The 21,330-nt window shown below is 45.7% G+C and overlaps 2 protein-coding genes across 11 annotated transcripts in view; both read right to left on the reverse strand.

The window, feature by feature from the left end:
- The window catches only part of VWC2L (von Willebrand factor C domain containing 2 like), a 55,931-nt gene extending 47,922 nt beyond the window's left edge, over positions 1 to 8,009 (reverse strand). For 4 of the 6 annotated variants that reach the window (XR_011141792.1, XR_011141789.1, XR_011141790.1 and 1 more), the window contains exons 1-2: positions 7,770 to 7,872; positions 5,217 to 5,683 (exon numbers count right to left, since the gene is read on the reverse strand). Coding sequence is in view for 2 of the 6 variants with exons in the window: in XM_068947884.1 (XP_068803985.1) it covers positions 5,217 to 5,627 (411 nt within the window). In the remaining 4 variants the exon portion in view is untranslated. Of the gene's footprint in view, positions 1 to 5,216; positions 5,684 to 5,907; positions 7,386 to 7,769 lie in introns of those variants that run through there. The other 2 variants (XM_068947884.1, XM_009688689.2) reach the window with 2 other exon arrangements.
- A 633-nt stretch (positions 8,010 to 8,642) lies between these two features.
- The window catches only part of SPAG16 (sperm associated antigen 16), a 405,835-nt gene continuing 393,147 nt past the window's right edge, over positions 8,643 to 21,330 (reverse strand). For 4 of the 5 annotated variants that reach the window (XM_068947881.1, XM_068947882.1, XM_068947879.1 and 1 more), the window contains one exon: positions 8,643 to 9,200. In XM_068947881.1, coding sequence (XP_068803982.1) covers positions 9,025 to 9,200 — 176 coding nt within the window. In that variant the 3' untranslated portion in view covers positions 8,643 to 9,024. The remainder of the gene's footprint in view (positions 9,201 to 21,330) is intronic. The other variant, XR_011141788.1, reaches the window with a different exon arrangement.

Consider the following 21,330-nt stretch of genomic DNA (forward strand, 5'->3'; position numbering starts at 1 on the left):
CACCGTGCCATCAATAATGCTACAGCGCTGTTGCGAGCGTTTCATTCATATTTGATAAGGTCGCGTGGTCAGAGCAAGGATATAGTTTGCAGCACTTAATTTCTATTTTTGGCATGGTTAAGGGGGGTGGGGAACCACTTGTAGTTTCATTGCCTGCTTTTATCCAGTGGCAGAACGGCCACGTTGCATTTCAGCACTGAGAGACGCTGTGACGAGGGCTAAATAAGCTCTTGCACGTGCTGAGACCTTTTTGATGAAAGGTCTTATCTACTGCTCTATCTCGCAAAGTTATATTAAGGTAATTGCATTAATAAAACATTTTTAAAGAGCATTAACAAAGGAGAAAGAGATGCTGCTATTCCAAAGTAAACGTTTCCATAACGAACTGAGAATCAGGATATGATAATGCTATGCTTATGCAGTCCTTCCTTTACTTTGGATGCTGATTATACCCCAAAGATCCCCGCTGGAGCTGAGATCCCTACTGTGCAAAGTGTGGTAGAAGAAGACATACAGTCAACGAGATACGGAGGCCTGAGCTGAAGGATTAGAGATGATTTGTGGACAAAACAAAGCAATGAATTTAAGGTACAGCAGAAGGAAACATGGGGAAGAAAAATAAAGCAGAACTCCCGGAGCGAAATCCTGGCTCTTTTGCAGTGGAGATTTTGCCCTAGGCTTTAAGGAGGCTCGAATTTCCCCTTTCCCTTTTGCACCGTTCACAGTGTGCAGGGTGAACGGTGCCAAGAGATCGCTTGCCTCACAGGGGCAAGAGATCGTTCTCCATTCCTCAACAGCCTGGTTGTGATTGACGCCGGGGACAAACCTCTAGACGTCATCTGAGGACTGACTTTTTGAGGGAGGATGGGTTTGGGCAGGGAGGAGTGCAGGTGGAAGTGAGGACAACAGTTCTGCTTTTGACTTGGAGAAAGAGGGCACCACACAACGGAAAACCCCTGTCCCATGGGTCCCACGGCCACTGGGACTCACTGGCCTGCAGTCTGTACGGTCTAAGAGTAAGGGAATACTTCAAGACGTCAACTTGACAACGTCTCGTGAACCCATCATCCGTGTCCCAGCATCGGTGTTTCGCTACATACCTGAAGGCACAGGGAGAACATTATTCTGGGGACGCCTGTACGCGGTGATGCAAGAACGAGGACATTCACAGACGCGCTCATGGACTTTTCAAACCGACAAGCTAATCTTTTTCGGAAGGCTCCTAACTGTGGCTACAAATGTACCTTGAACCCTGCTGTAAATTACATTTTTCAAATGTGGGGAGGCGTGTTATTTTCTGTCAGTAAGTTATGTAGCAGAGTAAAAACTAATCAGCACTTAGGAAAACTGTTGTCTCTTTGACATTCGCACGATTTCTCCATAAGCTGCCAATGAACATTCATCAAGCTTGCAGTACACTGTCTCCTTAAGTTTACATAAGCCTCTGTCTGGGAACATTCATTGAAAACACAACCATGTGTATTCATGACAACTGAGACCACTTTATTTGTTTTTTGCTTGTTTTCTCCCCTGAGGCAGAAAGGGGAAGGTCAACAACCTCCCCCAAAGATCTCTGCTCTCACAGGTGAGCCTGTGGCACTTGCACCTTGGACCTTAACCTCTGCAATGGAACCCGAAACACAGCCGACGTGAGGGGGAAAAAGGGGTTAGGCGACCCCAAGAGTCACCGCCAGACCACTCCAGAGACAACGGAGGGACCTCACACCTGCAGCACCCGTCACACCTTCGCTGCAGCCACCCACGGGGCTATAAGCCTGATCTTCGGTCCCTGGGGAAGAACGGAGTGGTCCCGAGGGAAGGGATTCCCAGAGGCCGAGGAGGAGAGAAATGAAAAACGAGGCTGGCAAAGAGAGATATGCATGCCACTAAAAGTGACCAGGCCTCCCCCTCCTCCTGCACGCTCCTCCTCGGGAGACAGGTCAAACTCTTGAACGCTGGAGAGCAACCTATGCATTGGACGTATTTGAGTCGCATCTTGAGTCACACGAGGGAGACCTCTCTGATCTTTTCTGCCGCTCGTTTCCCAGGCTCCGGGCAAACCTCAGCCTTACTGAAGTCCCAGGAAAGATGGCCAAAGGGAACTAGCCAGGCTCCACAAGGGCAGCTGGGGCCCAAAAGCCATGAGGATCTCACAGGATCCATCACGGAGCTATGGAGATCCTACATGGGCTCACTAAACCATCTGTAAGGGACACAATGATTTACAGTGCGTACAGAAAAGCTATTACTGAGTTGAGCTCTTCATTTGAACTTCAGTTAAGCATTTCATTCGTATGTGTTAACGATTTAGGGGCCCAAACATAAACATTTGGACAGCTGTCGAAATTAGATGGCTTGTTGTCCTGTTTATATTTTGTGCTTACAATTGCTATGAGTCATAGCATTTACAGGCACAAACTCAGTGCACTAGAAGAAAGCCGAAGGATCAAGAAATGGGTTTTCTGCAACTACCCTTTTACCCTGAGATACTCACGGACATTGTCAGGGCTAAATAAAAAAAAAAAAAAAAAGATTACATCCCATTTGAATTTTTCATCCCAAATCACTTTGAAGACATCGGAAGCCAAAAACAAGGCAGAAAAGTTATCCCAAATGGAAGCCTCTAACAAATTTTGACTAATTAGCCTATCCCAGATGTCTTCTATAGCTTACGTGAAATTTCCCAGGGAAAAAATAATTGCAATAGGTGCAAAGATCAGACAGCTGAAATTTCTAAAAGATGAGTCAGTCCTGCTAACATTAACACTGTAAGTACGAACGTGTGTGTGTATGCACATACACACACACACTTGCAAAAATAGATTTTTAAATGAAAGCTAATTTCAACTGTAACTAAGCAATGACGAGCCCTTCTGCAGATGATAAATTGGAACCTGGATATTAGCAAAAGTAAATTAACTGAGTGAAAGGGTTATGAGCTCAGACAAAATAGTGAATCCATTTCCACCACCATTTTTGAGTCAGAAGGAGGTTGGAAAGCCTCTCATCTCAGGCAAAGACAGACTGTGTGGAGCGGACCTGCGGAAGTCTGCAGACCATGTAAATTCCACAGGCCTAGAGAAGAGCAGAGCTCGGAGCCTATAAAACCTATGAGCTGTTCAGTTTTTCTTCTGTGGAGATAGCAGATAAAATCTTTGTTCTGTTGAAGTAAATAGGAAAATACTCAAGAGACTTTGATGAAGTTGAGATTTCACTTCATAGTGGCCATTTCCTGAATCTTCAGGTTGTCCTTCCTATAGCATTTCTAAGCTCATAGCGCATGGGTGCTGCTCCAGCTCCCAACATCTCTCTCTTTCTTTTTAATACACCCCTGGATCTGCCCAGTAATGTTGCTTTCCCTGAACTTGTTCCACTACTTGCAGGGAAAAAAGAAGGTTTCACTATTTATTCTAGGTAAACACATACATTTCCAAAAATCAGTTTCTACTCTACCCTACGTTGTATCAAGCTCTCAGTAAAGCACAGGTCCAGGTCAAAAGCTCGACTGTGAACTAAAATAAATTTGAGGGATCTCACATTAGTCCTGAACCGCAGGTTACTACACGCGAGCGTGGCATGCCACCATCTACTTATTTTGCCTTTTTCTGAGGATACTGGAACTTTACTTTCCACACAGCACTCTGCAAGGTCCACACGGAAACCGCTGTTGTACAACAAACGGTGAATCAATTCTTACTCCTTTTTCTCGTGTTTTTTCCCTAAATTCTATTTCTCCGCCCTGTCATCCATTATCGGGGTGAGATTCTGCCTCTGAGTAAAAGTGATTAGTACTTTTGTACTGCTATGCCAGTATCAGGTGCCAGAGATACCTTTAATGAAAAGATCCATCTTACCGGTCTCCTCCTGCGTGCCTAAAACCTCTCCTAAAAAGACTCCTTACAACTGTCCCATGAGCATCTGACCATGCCCTTGATTTTACACATAGGTGGGATGCATAGCCACCAAGCAGGCAAACTCAGGACTATTGTCTTCAAGCATGCTGGCTGTGAAACGCAGTTGGACTGGGTCTTCTTAAAGCAACAAGAAACTGTTACTTAGGCGGTTCACAAAATCGGCATCTTCATATTCCTCTGCAGAGCAGAGAACGGATTGATCAGGATGGTCCTCAAGGAGTTAGTTGCTCCTCTTACATTTGTTTTCCCTGGTGTTTAAGACGCTAGACTCTCTTGACTACACTGAGTTATTCCAGTTACAGATGGACCGAAAAAGATCAGCATAAACCATACACGACAGAAAGAAAAGGAACTAAACAGCACTTTCGCTGAAAATGGCAGAGAAGACTATCTGGGAAAAAGGAAATTGTGATCTGTGTTACCGAGAACCTGTGAAATACAAAAACCTATAGGGAATTATTCTCATTGTCAGCAGAGAAAATAAATTGGCAAGTGTGTAATGAGATCAGGCGCACAGCCATGAAGAGTTATAGGCTGTCCTTAATTATGGAGGCATGAATCTTGGAGCCACCTGACCTGGGTGAATAAACTCGTGTATACCTACTGCTTTTACAGAGCCTGTTCTGGATTGTGAAAGGCTGTTTTCCTTGGTAGAATTGAAAACACGTAATCTCGCTTATAAGAATAAGAGATACAGCTTGTGCTAGGGCAATGATTTTTGAAAATCTGGTCTTATTTTTAAGATGCATTCCAGAAAGGTTTCTCAGTACTTTCATCACCACATTCCCAATGGGAACTCAACCATCACAATTAAACCACATACTTCTCATTACTTGAAATGATTACCTGTTTAGAAATTCATCTTTTGCCGTTCTAGACAGCTTTGATTATCAAAGTTGCACTAGAAATATTAAATATAGGTTGCTATCTGCTTACTTGTGTTCTTACATCATTACGAATGCCAGTTCTCAGTACCATGCCATCAGTTTGTGTTATCCAAATTTGAAAAGGGGTTCTTGAAAAGCACTCAGTATTGATTTAACGCCCTTTTTACAGATGCTGTCGCTAAGCCAATCTGACTCACCCTAGGGGCAAACAAGGAGGTTGTCTAGAGGAGCAGAATCGGAGGTCTCACGCGCTTCACTAGGTGTATGCGAGGGGTGCGGTGGCCTGCACCACAGCTAAAGAAGGCCTTTGATTTTAGCACTAGTTTAACAGAGATAAGCAGGCACTGACAGTCCCCCACAGGAACACACATCATATTACACACTAATATTAAACACTGAAGAAGGGGTTTCATACCTTAAATTCCTCCAAGATTTTGTAATTTTTCCCATGATATTCGCAAAAGTTTTTCACTTCTTTGCATTCCGGACAGCATCCGTTGTGTTCCACTTTTGTACACTTTGGGTGGATTTTGGGGCATTCCGGTTGATCACAAACAGGTCCGTCCTCAGTACAGACACAGGGACAGTTGGAATGTCCCGGGAAAAACCGTTCTCCCAGTTTGTACACAAAGCCACTGTCATCCACACAGCCCTTCCCTCGGTAGTCATCAAAGATCAGATTGTCATTACTTGAGGTCTGGTCCCCTTCATCGGCAGGGTAGTCTTCATGGTTGATGGCAGCTGGAGTGACCAAACCAGGGATGAGAAACAAAAGTATCCAGGCTTCATGAATATGAAGAGCCATCCCCCTCCTCAACTTCTCCATGGGGTCTCAATGCCACATATAAACAGCTGCTTCCATAGGGAGACCAGTGCAGTGGTCTGAAAAGAAAGAGTTTTAAGTGAGAACCCTCAAAATATGAAGGAATATTGCCTTATAAAGACCATTTCAGCCAGCACCTAAGGATAAATCAGGGCTTTCAAAATACACAGATAACAATCAGTGCTTCATCTGCAATAAGCCTCTTCTCCTCAGTTACTTCTAAAGAGAATAAAGCATAGCAAATACATAAATTAGACACACATGGCTGTATACATATACTCACAAAATATCGCCATGCAAATGGTGCCTCACAGAACCATCCAATTTTTTACTCTCCTCACTTGTACAATTGAGTTTTCAGATGTACGAAAGTTAAATTAGCTGCCTGAAATGGCATGCCGAAGGGGCAGTTCAGAGGGTTTTGAACCCTAGTTTAAGCACGGTCCTAACCTCCTCCAGTAGCCACTGCCCCTCTGTGCTAGGCACAGCACACAGTTCACTTCATTAAAGCGAGGTGGAAAACGAGGTAAGCATCATCTGGAGTTAGACCTGTGTCCAGGACCAAAGACAACGCTGGGCTGACTTGGTCGGAGCAGCAAAAAAATTTCAGATGTAGCATTTCTGATGAGGAAGAGGGACTGCTCGGGCTAACAACATCAGCCCAGCTTGCCCGGGAGCTCTGTAATCCCTCCAGAAGCAAACAGGCAATTTACCATTTCCATTATTCAGCATTTTAGCAATTCCCAGCCAGAAGTTCAGGGACGAGTCCATTCAGATGTCTGTGTCATGCCTGCAGCCACTGGCCTGCGCCTGCCCAATCAGGCTGGAGCCGTCCGAAAACTTTGGGAGTGATGCAGGATGCCCCGACCCTTGGAGAGCTCGGCTTAAGCGGTCGAGATGACGACCGATGGGGAAAGGCAGGCAAGCCCTGCTCCGCTCCCAGGCTAGCCGAGAATACAGGCTCAGCACATACTAAGTCTTGGGTAGGCTATTGGCTGCACGGGGTGCCACAGCACTGTCACCAACACACTGTCCTTTCCTGCACACCGGCGAGAAGGCAGCGCGATCCCAGCAGGAAAACGGTTTCTGATCTAGCTTAACGCACCCGGGCAACACCTGGCTGCTCTACGAGCCCAAGCACGCACAGGAAACTTTGCCATGAGATGAAATATCAGGGCTGTATTGCTCGAGGATGATGCAGGTAGTTCCTGGCACGGACCGAAAATGGATTGTTTGTATGTGCGTGCTGTTCTTGCTCTTCCTGCCTTCTCATAGTGTGTACGCACACACAATACACACACATGCACTAACCCGACACAGACAGACACGTACTCCCCCTTCGCTCCCCCCCCCCGAAGGTGTTGGTATGCGTTCGGATTTTTGGTGGGCTGCAGATGTTCAACAATTAATTCTCTTCGTTTGCGGAAAAAAAGCAGCTGCAGCAGGAGAAAGCTTTAATCTCACAGTAGCAGCTAAGGGATCCTGTTGACAAGGCAGTTTTTTCAAAGCTGCAACAGAGGGAGACACCGGATATTACACAAGCTTTATCAAATTCAAGACAGAGCTTCTTAATTGAAGGACTAGCTGTGTTTCCATCACAAGAACTAGGCACTGTGTTTACTATCGGCAGTATCTGTTGTAGCACGTTGTTTGGAAATTGGGTGATTCCGGCAGATAAGGCTCCTTTACGTATGTAGAGAGTGAGGAGCCTTGCCCACCCAAGCGCTACAGGTAGGTATCAATATTCCAGATCGGTGGCTATTTCAGAAAAAAAAAAAAAAAAAAAAGGCAGCAACAAAGGGCAGCAACTCCTGTTTGAGGCAATGCCAAGTTTGATGAGGAAGCTCTCCAAATGGAAGAAAGTTCTGCGAGCCTCGCAGCTGAGAGCGGCGCGGTTTGGCCCCGGCCGCGCCGCCCCACAGCGGCTCCGCGGCGCGGCGGCGCCCGCCCTGGCCCCGACGGCGTGCGCGCCTCCGCCGCGGCCCGCTTTCAACAAGTAAACAAGCGCTGCTCGGCTCCGAATTAGTTCGCAGCTGAACTTTCTCATCCTTTCTCGCCACGGGAGAGGCCAGCGTTGCCGGCGAGTCTCCGAGCAAAGCGTTTCCAGCCGCCTCCCCTCGCCCCAAGTGCATAATTTACACTTACCTAATCAGGCGCGCTCTGCAAGCTGAAAGGGGTCACAGGCCACCACGGACCAAAAGGTTAGAAACCTATTAGCGATCGCGGTTCCTCCTAATCACATTTTCAGCGTCGACTCACAGGCGAATCCCGTCTCCTCCACCTCCCACGGCAAAGCGGGGCGGGGGGGGCGGGAAGGGAAGGGAAGGGAAGGGAAGCGGCAGCCCGGCGGCCGCACCGGCAGCGCGCATCACGGCCGGAGCCCGCGGCGGGGCTGCAGGGCGAGCGGCGGCAGCGCGGCTCCCCGGCTGCCCTGCGGGCGGGCGGCCGCCGGCGGCGCGGGCATCGCGGCGAACTTGGCTCGGGCTTCCTCGGCTCTTTGGGAAGAGGGAAGGAAAAAAAGAATTAATTACCAAAAAAAAAAAAATATATATATATATATCTCGATATACGCCTGTATTTCCGCTCGCTGTGCCCAGCGGACGCCCGGCGCTGCGGGAAGGGGGTGGCAGAGGGGCCGGCTAGGCGGCGGGCCCCCGGGGGCGGGCGGGCGGCGGAGCGCCGCTGCCCCGCCGGCAGCCGCTCGCCCGGGGGCCGGGCATGCCGCGCCGCGCCTGCCCGCGCAACGCTGGCTATTATTATTATTATTATTTTCCTAAGCAAAGAGACCTGCGCGCAGGCGGGGAGGGGGGGGCACTAAGCGCACGGCCCAGCGGCGGGGCTGCAGCGCGGCGTCCCGCCGCTGCCGCGGGCGGGGGGAGCTCGGCCGCCGCCGCCCGCCCGGGCGCAGCTCAGCGGCAGCGCCGCGCTGCCGAACTCGGCCTCCTCCCTGCCCGGGCGGCGGCCGGAGCGCTCGCTGCAGGGAAAATCCCTCGCTGTTGCAGTGTTACAACTTCACATCTTCCCTCCTCCCCGCCCGCCCCAATCCCCGGCCCTCCCCGGGCTGCGATCGGAAAGGGGGAGCGGAGCCCTGGTGCCTCTCGCTGGGTTTCACGCAAAATCAGTCGCCTTGCAGTTCGGCTGGTCTGGCATTAGGCGTCATTGTAAAGCTGCTTCTCCAGAAACAAGCGATTCCTGACGGTCAGAAAAACACGCAGTCAACACCGACAGGGAGAAAGTGGGGATTTTACTCGGATAAAAGGCAGAATTATAGTCCTTGCAGGCAATTATGCCCGCTGCAAACGTTAACCGAAAACACTTAACGAAGCCGTCGCTGTGATGCCGCCAAATCATTTTCTGCACAGCCGTGAGAGTCGGGTTCCACTGAACGGCAGGCTGGCTCTCAGGTCCAGAGACGAACGGTGCCATCGGCACCCCCCGAAAGCAGGTGCTCCTCCTCGTGAACAAAGATAACGCTGTGCACTTCATCGCCGTGGCCCGCCAGGCTGGCGAGCTGCCCTGATTTGAGTTGCACAACCTTCACAGTTCCGTCGTTGCTTGCGAGAGCCACAACGCGACCTGCAATTCAGAGCAAAGTTATCCACGCTTGCAAAGGCAAAGCCCGACGGGGAAGTTTGAGACTGTCACTTTAAGGACACCCACACTTTGCACACTACTCTTTTCTGAGAGAAATGATCAGAAAGCCGGATAGATCAATAGTAATGAGGTTAGATTTCAGCGATTAAGTGAATCTGGAGACCTGGAGATGCTACTCATTAAGAGCATAGCTATTCTAATTATACTTGGATACAATTATTTAGGGCCAGATTCTGACCTGCAGACCGAGCCCCAGAGAAACAGATGCTCTTCCGATACCTAGAGGTATGAGAAGCAGGCCAGGCTATCAATATTGCTTTTCTTCCATAGCACCGAGAGAATTTAAGACGCAGGTTTTCAACACACTGTAAGAGAGGTCAGGCATCGAACCGAACCGAGTGCCTAGCTCCCTTAGGTCCTTACAGAAAAGCCAACCCTAGTTAAAATGTTAGTACAGAATTGGATTTAACAGCAGAAAGATAAACAACTCAGCAAGGTTCTCACCAGCTCCAAGTTTCCATGTATTTATTTACAAACCAAACTGACTGTTTTCATCACTCGAAATGAGGCAGGATGTATTTACACGTTTACTACCTTTCTGCTCAAAGAACAGCACAGGGAACAGCTGGTAAGTGATATGTTTTAAGCGCCTTTTATTTACCCAGCCACCAGGTAAAGCATGTTCCTTTTAGAAATTAACTACGACAATCATGAGTTTCACGTACCAAAAAAAAAAACCAAAAACCCCTAAAGAATCAATACTTCCATTTCCAAGCAGATGTGGCGCGCCCAACAAAGAGATCATTGCATTTCAAGTCATGATCTTGGTCAAACACCTTCTATTAGGAGCAAGTTCCATATACCCTCCACAAGATTACAGCTCTTCTTATGTATAAGTATTTTTTCTCTGAAAGCAAAGACCTCACCGGCAGGAGAATAATTAATCCTGACCCTGACAAAGTCAATCTGGCACTGGGGCCATTGTTTTCCTGGAAAGATTGTGAAACACGGGAGAGATTTTGCCACTTTTCGTCATCTAAGCTACTCACCAAGCAGCCAGTAGGCTCACACATCCCCAATAATAGTTAGTATGGAAGAATAAGTCCCAGTTTTAAGAACGTGCCAGCCATAAGGCCTTGCGTGTGACTACACGATATATACTTTATCCAAGACATTTACTGTCCTTCCATTCCAACTAATTCACGACAACGATGTTCGCCGCGCTGCTCGTCAAGATCCCCCCCTGCTTCGTTTGACAGCATGGGAAGTAAACAAATGCCACTTTCCCCATTTATCAAAGGAAACACATAGGCCAAAGCATCTTACAAATGCCTTGAGAATATTTAAGCACAAGTTATGCCTAGAGTGGCCATGGATATTTGTGCAAGAACGGGAACTAGAAAGTAGAGCTAACCATGATAAATATGCCCTATTTGCAAACCTTTATAACTACCAGGCTTCTTCATCCAGAACAAAGCCTGACACAGCAAAGATCTGTAGGATGGATTAGAGTGTCCAGAGCAGCAGATGTGAATATTTATTATAAAGTCTCTTCCAGCCTGGCTTTGCTGACAGAAGCATTGCATATGGATTTCGCCTGCAGCCAGACTCTCCGGGCAGTCGCGGCGATGACTTCTCCCGGGGCCAAGCAAATGCCAGTCTACCTGGCGTCCTGACGTCGCAACAGCTGGCCGGGGGGGGGAGGGGGTAATGTCACTTGCAGCTTCCTCAAACCAGGAGGAGCAAATGCAGGTGTTAAAAAGACAGAGGGACAAGAAGGAGAAAAGATGTGCCCATCTGCAGTTTCACTTTGAGAAAGTAAATGCAGGACAAACCAACACCTGAAACAGTACCTTAAATCCCTACTTAACCCCCCCCCCCCCCAGCACGCTGGCCGTGGAGCAGCAGCTAGGTAAATCCTAGGCTTTGAAGCAAAATTCTTATCCAGTTAGTACATGGCAGTATTCTGACAGTACCAGGACATGTCAAAAAAAGCTAGTAAAAGAGGTGCAATATAAACCAGCTGGCTAGAAGGTGCAATAGTGAACTGCACGTGCCTCCATCACTGGTTCTCAATGGGGAAAGGGTTTGGGTGTGCAAGCAAGTGCTGAGGGCAAATGATTCACTTCCTAAGCATTCAGCGTTAGCCAAGCGGTGACACCTTACTATTGCTGACTATGAAAACAGCAACTTACTTGCTCCATAGCGGAAGGGTGCACAAGCAACTGCGAGAGCGAGAGAACGTGGAGGGCAATGCACCAAAGGAGAACATCTCAATTCCACCAGCCTTTATGTCAACGCCCATCTAGGAGCTCCTAACAATTTGCTCATTATCATGCAAATTCACTCCCTCCTTCCTTCCAAAAGGAGATGTTTCTTTTTCGGAAAGAGGGAACAAAATGTGTTTTACTGCTGTTTCAAAATGTTCTCCAACTAGGAAGCCACACAAAAACTATTACAAAATTGTCAGGCAAAACTCCATTTCTATGAGGGACACTGCTTGCGCACTAACAAAAGCACTTAGATACAATACTCAGAGGAAGACAAAAATGGGGAGATGTATTTCTCCTCATGCGCCCTAGGCCAAGTAGTCAGGTGGGGTAGCTCTATGTAAACTCAGTGATCGCAGCAGTTACCCTGATTTGCATTGAAGCGAAGGGAGTTTCCCTGTTAGAAGATGCAAAATGCCAAGACTGAAACCGAAAGGGAGACCCTCTAGTCTGAGACCTGGTAGGTCGCATGCACCCATCCCACTGCTCCTGCGAGGGGCGAGGTGGCAGCTCATACTTCTTCAACCTGGCAGACCCAAGTGTGGACAAAGCCCATTTCCATGACCAAGAGACCCTCCAGCAGCACCCTTTGTACTCATGACAGCTCATGTGCTGTTGCCCCGTGCTAGAACTGCAGGTACTAATTTTTCTGATGTGCCCCTGCTATATCCTTAGAATAACATAAGCTGTGACCATCTGGTCCCTTGCTGCAGAAAGGATGCAGCGAGTTAGGAAAGGTAGCAAGAGCGGCAATAAGAGCAATTGACAGTACTGACAACTTCTGTGCAAGGAATCGCTAAAGAGTAGACGACAACTTACCTTGGAAAAAATATTTATAAGCTGAAATGTATTTGGCTGATCATATTTTCTCCACAGGCAAACCTGCAGCTTCATTCAGTCAACCCACGAAACTGCCTGCGCTTCCCTCCCTGGTGACTCAAGCAGAGAAATCCCAAGCCGAGCCCCAAACTAACGCGCTGCTCATGTGGACGCAACCAGGAGTTTGTACTGGGGGCTAGTTCGAACCCAGCTGACCTGGAGGCTGAGATGCATCCGGAGAAGCTGGCAGAAGACACATAGTGTGGGACACGGTATTCATGCACCGTCATTTCTCTTTTTTGGCTCTACTGAATTTCCTCTGAGTAATCAGGGCACCTCAGTTTCCTTTCTTCCAGTCTTTAAATAGCTACCTCTGTGGGTTTCCAGTCGCAGTGACCTGCAAGGACAAGCCCCGTTCCTAGTCCCATCCACGCTCCGGCATCAGGCCACCATTTCCAGATGAGCCAAGGCCTTGGCTTTGTGCGTTATTAAAGAAGCAAGCATACGTATGCTGCTATGTAAATAACGATGACAGTAAGGCCACTTAGGTAAATACAGTATGAAATACATCTCCTGATTTGAACCAATCTCCTGATTTGGCTAAATTTACAAAGTGCTGGTATACTGAAGCAATTTAATTTAATTTGTTTCTGCAGAACAGATTTCTTCAGAACACAAAACGAGACAGGATTAATTTGCTGACTTGATAAAACCAAATTACCAAGGGCAGAGGGAACAAGACATGCACTTGTCGAAAGACAAAAATTGACAATTTGCATTCCAGGAGATCCTAATAGAAATCACAGCAACGATCACCTGCTTCTTTGCAAAGTTAAGGTAGAGTGAAGCCTTGCCAAGACAACCTGAGATAGTCCTACATTGGTTTAGGCCTTCAAAGAGCTGGAAACAGTGCCATCTTTGCACTGGGAACGCATGAAAAGTAGACTAGTTTAGTGGCACTGGGCTTTGACAGACAACACAATCTGTTGACCAAAGCCTTTGATTTCACCTTAAAACAAAGACATCACAACCCTAAAGGCTGTCAAGCGGTTAATTGATAACAGTCGGAAACTGAGCTACCGTTAGAGACCGCTCCAGCAAATCTACCCCACTCGCTTTGTCCCAGCAAGCCCTGCTCTTCCCCCAGACTTCTGTAAGCACTCCTAGGTCGAAACAAAATATACATCTCATCCGCATCAATGAGCCCCTTAAGACAAAAGTTATGCTGAAGCATTAAACTTTTCTTCAGGCAATTTAATTTGCAAATTACATAACTTATTACTGAATACTCTGAAAATTCCTGTCTTAGCAGAAAAATACCAAATGTTTCTGGAGCGCTTTAGCAGCTTAAACGCTAATAAAATAGTAGTCTAACAAACGTCCCAAATTCCACAACTTACTGCAGCACTTTAAGCCGAGACATTCGGTACTGGTAATTAGCACTGTTTGCTGTCTCAGAATAAATTCTTTATGGAGGCTCATCAGATAGTAGCGGCCCTTTTGCTCACACAGAGAACAGAGCAAGAACAGTGAAAGACAGAAAAATCTCCTCTCTCTTGCAGCAGCTCTTACTCCCCAGAGGCAGGGAACGGACTAGGACGGGGCACTGGATTTGGGCGGTCGCCTCTAATAAAAATACAACAGTTTTTTCAAGCTTTATCGTAAAGAATTCAGATGGAGTAACTTTCCCAATTTAAAAATACTGGCACTGCTTAACTGTAAGCAAAGCATCCATCTTCAAAGACACAAACCCAGTTACTTCTTGTTTCATTAAAATTATAATCTTGCATGAATTTAAGAAATTCTCTTCATCATAACTGCATAGAGACCCTCACAAATGGCAGAGATGAAATAACATATCAAAAGAAAGAAAGAAAGAAAAGCTTTGATCAATAGGGAAATGATTTTTATACACACCAGAACCAATTTAAAGAATTCTCTAGGATCAATTTAGATAGACAGAAATGCTTCTCAGCATTTATTACCTGTGGAGGGACTATTGATCTCATTCATTGATTTCTCCTAGGCGTGCAGAGAAGCATCTGTTTTTTTGTTTGTTTTCTGTTTTTTGCCCCCCCCCCCCCCCACCTCCCCCAAGGAAAGATGCCTCGAAGTGGAAAGTATCAGGAAATTACTTAGATTTTACAGACTTACATTAATGGTCCAACCTGTGTCATTACTCAGAAATGGCAAAGAATAGGCAAAATATAATTTAGCTTCGTTTTGGCACATGATTGTTAGTCAATACGAAACGCTGTAAGAGAAGTCTTTTTGAAACCTTACTCACCAAGGGCTCCGGACACCTCACATAACACTTTGTGCCAAACGTATTTTCTCTCCTGTCCCCTTTTTTTGAAGGAATCTCTGCCCAAGATAGTACTGTAAATCAGACACGCACTCCTACCGGCTTCGATCCCCCCGAACGAAAATCGTTTGTCATTAATGGAGCTGCAACCGTTCACCCCATCGTTGCTACTGCTCCGTCTAGGGAGTCTCCGAGAAGCAGGACCCTTCTTATGCTCCGTGGACACAGCAACCCCCCCCCCCAGCCCCCCCCCCTTCCTTGAATAGTTTGCAGTCTGATTTAAAAAAAAAAAAAAACAACAAATAAATACAGCAAATAGATCAGGGAGGATAAGGCTACACTCGCACAATTATAAGCTTAATTAGCCATGATCACACTGCCTCGCCACAGTTTTCAGTGTTTAATGGGCATCCTGGCAGCAGCAGAGGGCCTGGGTCTGAAGTCCCGTCGGTGTGCAGCACCATATGGAGGTACTTGGACTAGTTAGGCACCAGGCCCTCTACAAAGCCGGTTCGGGTAGCCGGTTCGGGGGCCCTGTATCCCCCCCCCCCCCCCCCCAGCCAATGTAAGTCGCTTCTCAGCCTGGACAGAGCTCGGTAACGGCAGTGACGATATGACCTCCAGCTTCTGAGCTGGCATCGCGTGCCCCGCAGATAAAGCCACAACGCGTGGGTCAAGACCGAGAAAATCCTGGGATCTGGGAAGTCCCAGCAAACCACTGAGCCGATCCGCGCCAGCGCAGGAGCCGGCCCGCGCGTCTCACTTAGTACGAAATTAGACAAAGCTTGAGTTTTGAGGCACCTTTCTAAGGCGGTTAGAAAAGGCAGATGGGAAGGTTTGCAAACACCCCAGGCTGAGAGTCTTCAGGCAGCGTTAGTGTGCTTGCCTAAACAAGAGTAAATAAAATGCTTAACAGATGCTGCAAACTCTGATTGTAGTGGCTGCAGATAAAATTCTTCATTACTGTCACACCACGCAGAATGTTATTTACCAAGCAACTGATTTCACCATACGATAGATGCTGTAGATTTTTTTTTTGTTCTATAAACAGCCTTCAACAAATATAGCAATTATTTCTTGTCTCCCAAATGTAAACTATGTTTAGCTTAGGAATGCACTTCTCTGACATTGTTTTAAGTCCTATACTCTCACATGTGAATAAATCCTCCTAAATATTCTTCTCTTGGAAATAATGGCAACCTATCCCTTTCCCTCCCGACTTTATTTATTTATGGTTTTTGGGTATTTTTGGAGAGGACATAGAAAAATAACCTTGAGCAGATTGCAATTCACTTGCAGCAATTTGCAAAAAATTCTCTATAATGGAGACCAAAAGGCAAGCTGGGAAAGAGAGAAGAGGTCCAACAATCTGCTAATAAAGGTTTTTAGTATATTGGTACCAAAATAAAATCCTTTTGTCATTCTGTAAAGTAATGGCTTTTTTTTTTCTCCTTAGAAGCATTTAAATAGATAGAGATCTGGCAAAGTATATTAGGGAAAATTAGCTCATCTCAGCATGCACTTAAACTCGTGACTCACCTTAGGCATGTGAAGTCATTCAATTCAGTGTAGTCATGTGCTTAAATAATGGCACAATCAGAGCATCACAAACAGATTCATTATTGCAATAATGAGTTATAGCACAGGGTCTTATAATGAACAGATTCACAGTTACTTGACTTTTAGCAGTATACCAAAGCTTAGAGCTGTTTAAAGAGAAAGGGAGCCTGATAGACTGAGTAGGCACACAGAACGCAGGTTTCCTAGACCCAACTATTTGAGAAGATAACAATAACAGGAAAATAAGTGCAGACAGGTCCCTTAGACAAATTGCCCAACAGGAGTTTAAAAAGATGGGAGGATAACAAAGGAAAACCACAATTATTCAGGCAGTATGTTAACAGAAAACAAAGTTCCTATGTTTAAGAATCTGTGTATAGGGATTAGTCCTGGAGGAAAAGTAACTGTACGACAGGAAACTGCCGTATGCATTTCCCTTAAAAGAGTAAGGAGCTGCGGTAACGTGTGGCTCATTGAAAAAGAGCGTATTGCTTACTTCTTGCCATGAGGAAAAAGATGACCTAGGTGAAGGGGCATTATCTCCCAAGCTTACACAGGCCTCAGAACTGGCCAAATCCTTCTCCAATCAAAGAATCACCAGAGTCGCTCATACCAAAGAAAGCATTTACCTGATAGAAGAAAATCCTTGCTATAAAAACCTTAAAGCCTTTTTATAAGGCTTCTAGACTCTCACCATTAGTGTAAAGCTACTTTTCAGCTGGACTTGAGCTTGTTTATATTAGATTTTATTTGGTCGGTTGGTAGCATTTGGGATGTTCAAAATAGTTTCAAAACAAAACAAGTATTAAAGTAGAAAATTTTGGAGCTGGATTTTCAAGAGGTAAAGACCTTTTGGGATAGGTAAGTGCTACATGCTTGAATATATTAGGAATATATTAGAAAATAATATTTTAAGACCAAAAGAACAAGAATCATTATTTTCTGTCCAGAACTGAAGGGTTTTCATAGGAATTCCTGCCACAGAGGAATATTTTTGTGCATACAATAGGAACATATTTTTCTAGCTTTCAGCGTTACCTATAATATCTGTATGAGGGCACATGTCATGTATGTCTATGTCTCCAAGGGAGTCTACCTTGAGGAAAAAAAAAAAAGATGGGGAACAAGGTAGATGGCATTCTGGCAACAAAGGAAAGATCTTTTCTGATTAGATTTTCGCAATCTGATCTGACCTGCATGGCTGAGAATTGATACTCATTCACATTTACATGTTTGAAGTACGACTCTGGGTCCTTTTCACTTGCTGCCGTCCACCAGCAGGTATCTCTCTGCCGCGAATTCAGATGCAGTGTTAGAAAAGTCCAGCTGTACGGGGCTCATTCCCGACTACACAGATCCCGTTCCAATATTCACATTTTCTCCTCAAAGCTGCTATTCTGGCAGGACTCGTGAATGAAAGTTACCCAAAGATGCTTGGACTGCTACTGAGCAAGGGAACTCGGTCCCGCTGAGCTCTGTGGAAAGTTGCAAATGCCAAAAATGCAGAGTTCGCGTTATATGTTGCCGTAGCAAAATACATTCGGTGGCATGAACTATGCAACTGAATTAAAGAAGTGGATCATATCAGAAATCAGTGCTTGAGCGCCTGGGGAGCAAGCTGCAGTATGTCAGTGGAGGGGAACGTATGCACCCAAATTAAATACATTACAGCCTGGTTGGTAAGTAGTTCCCCCAGTGGTCACCCCCATCTCGCAAGGCCTCGCGCAAAGGGCACCTCAATACCTTCAGGGCTTCTGGCTTGGAGCTCCCTCGCTGCCCCGATGACAGAAAGGACCCGCTCCGTGGCCCTTGTTTGAGAGACATGGCGAAGGGGATGCGGGGAATGTCGGTGCAGCTACGATCGTGCTTGCCCAGGGCAAAGGAAGGACAGAAACACTGACTTTTAAAATGCTGCATGAGGGGAAAGCAACGGAGGAAAAAAAGTAAAGATCAGTGTAATCTGATGATCTTCAAAAGGAATAAATCATCATAAAATTATCGGCAGAAGTTCCCAAGCTGCAACTCCACTTACAAAGAAACTTTCTGAAGGTCTTTCCATGTGATCGCAAATGCTCTAGAGCGCAGTTAAAGTTCACGCTAAAATCTCATTCTGAAGAAGAAGCTTTTTACCTTCTGCTAAAATAGTACATTGGAAGAATCACATCCAGGACTGTACTATGTGCAATATTTTCTCCAAAATATGTTACCTGGTTTCTTGGTGTTTCAAGACTCTGAAAGGAAAAAAAAAGTCTCACTTACGTTAAATAAAAACTGTCACAGAAAGAACAGAACTTACTGTTGGGGTAACTGAGCAAAACTAGGCCACAGCGAAACTGCTGTCACCACAAATTGAAATTTATTCTAGATTTCACTATATGCGAGGTCCCTGAATATGGAGTTTGGCGCAAAACCGTGCTTTCCACAGGACTTCATGCTGAATGTGGCTGTAAACATTTTGAGCATCAATATGGTCTCATTTTAAAGAATTTAGTGGTGATGAGCAACATGCAAAGCCTCAGAGAATTCCAGGTATGCAGGAACTTAGCTCTGACTAATAGAAACCCCATTCGAAAAGCATTCAGAGCATAGAAGATAACCTTTTTATTTAACATTTTACTCTATCTCACTTTTCCCCACTCTCTATTTTCAGACGCCTGCAGTCATTCAGCTAAAGCCTCTTTGATCCTCCTTCCTCTCTCAAACGATAAGATGGATATGGCTTGTGCTACAGCAGATGAGACCAGGATGTGAACAATGATTTATTTTTCCCTGGGACAGCATATGCATCATCCTTTCCATTAACTCTAAAGAAATGGCCAGATGTGTAATAGTTTTTTGACACACAGAGTGGGATTCATCTTACCTAACCTTGCCGTCCCTGAGCTGAAACTGCGACAAGGAGTTAGTTCACCTGGTCTCCTTCTACAGTCACCTGTGGAAAAAACCTTCCTCTTCAGAGGAACTCATCCTGCCTGTTTTAGACAGCTACTGTAGGTGATGGCCTCTCTCCACAGACTGCAGAGGGAGCCTAGATATCTATTTTTTAGATAGCGGAGGCAGGATAAGATTATATCCCACTCTAAACTTGCAAACAGGCACCTCAAAGAAATTTTTAAAAGGAATTCCCTGTGGGTACACCAGAGCTTCTGCAAACGTAACTAGGCACCCATCCGCATCTCCAGGCACTTAAAAACCATTGAAAGTCAGACCTGTATTGCCTATGACTGCTATTAAACCCAGATCTTAATAATCTGTTGTGCCCCTCCTGCTGTGGCAGCAATCCCTAGTTTGAAGAGCACTTGGTAACGAAGGAGACCATGTCCATTGTCAGCATCCCAGAGCCATAACAACTCTGAGATAATGGACTTGTCTCCACTATTTTTCTGAGCTTATTGAAATGGACTGTAATTAGCGCTGCCTTTTTTAAACAACTATCTTGACCCTAAGAGCCAGCTCATGTACCGCAGCTAATAACCGTGGCCGATGATAAAAGCCTGAGATGAAGGTGGGATCGGACAAAAAGCTTTGTCTGTTGCTCTGCAGACCTGGAAGCCAAGCTCCAGCTTACTTCTAGAATTCATACGTATGTCAGGAAGGCTACTATTTCAGTGGAAAAGAGCTTTTGAGGGAAAATAGTATTTTTTAGCACTGAACATGGCCCCTGAAGAGAAATGTAGTGCCCTTACGAGCCTAGACGAAAGCTTTTGATAAACACTGTTGATTCCAAAATGACGAGGAAACACTTCCATTTTGTCTTTAAAGCTAGTTTGTTGTTACCATTGTCATTTCAAACTAAGAGGACAATTTAACATATATGGGGTCAGATTTTGGCGGAGCAATATCCTTCCCTAAGCAACGCTCTCTTGAGAGGAAGGCTGCCGTAGCACCAGATAAAGCACCGCCAAGGCAGTTGACAAAGCCAAGCCCGACTTGTGATCTGTGACAGCCTCTGGCTTACCCTGAGGTTTCCCTTCAGACTTTTCCATGCCTCATTTAAGGCACTTGTCTGCACGTTTTCTGCGCTCAGTGGAAAGAGAGGAGCGGAACGGGCTCTGCAGGTCCCTGCTCTCCATTCGCTCCAGAGGTAGCCTGATAACTAGCTTGAACAAACCGCTTCATTTTTAGGTGACCAAATAAATGAGTTCAATGCCACCCTTAATCTGCCCGGACTTCAGTTCTCCCACCTCTTCTGTCAGCTTATTTGGTCTGTTTCTCTCCTGTAAACTTTTCAGGATGAAAAAAAAATAGCAATTTTTAATCCCATCTTCTCTTGCATTTGCTCACTGCCTAGTACAATGGAGCCTTCAGATGTTGCCTACACTACAGGGATAATTCAAGAGAAACAGAGTATTACAGGATGACTAGTATCTTTCTTCCACATAACAACTAAATAGTATTTTACCAAGATAGTAAAAACAGACAGACAGACACACAGGAAGTGTATGAAAACAAAATTTAAAAATTTAAGTAGAAAATGGGCTCAATACAGTCTTTTCCCAGTAAAAGCTCAAACAGGGAGTCTACTTTTAACATAAGCATGTTGTTGTCAACAGCGACGTCTCTATTAGGCTTGTTCCCTTCCCTAAACATTCCTATTACTGTCATCTCTCAGGTTTGTCATACTCACTGCCTTGACAGCACAAACACTACGCTGTAAAACCTGTCAAAGAGGCCAGCTGATTTCCTGCATCTTCTGACACTCGCAGGTCTTTAATACCAGGCTGTCAAAATACCTAAGAGAAAGGTGGGTGCTTACTTGTTCAGTGCTGTTACTGTGACTACCATCACACATACTTTAATCATTAGCCTTATACTACTATGAAATCCTGACTTTTATGCCCTTGGAGTCCCATGCTAGAAAATGCTGCTGGCATTAATCTATCAGAGAGGCTAGCTAGCTCACTTACCCATGGAGTTATACTTGCAAAAAGGAATTCTTGATGTTTTACCAGGCTTATATTGGGTTTTTTCCCCCTAAACTTTCTTCTGTGATTTTTTTTTTTTTTTTTTTTTGAGAGGGGAGCTGTAGTGGGTGTAACTATTATTCAGTGACAGGCGTAGGTGAAACTCAGCTGCTTAAAATAAACCTCGCTACACCTGGACCGTTTTATCTATAGGTATACTAATGCAGCAGATGAGCTGGGGGGCAGGTAAGTCT

This window comes from Struthio camelus, chromosome 6 (genome assembly GCF_040807025.1).
Source record: "Struthio camelus isolate bStrCam1 chromosome 6, bStrCam1.hap1, whole genome shotgun sequence".
Lineage (NCBI taxonomy): Eukaryota > Metazoa > Chordata > Aves > Struthioniformes > Struthionidae > Struthio > Struthio camelus.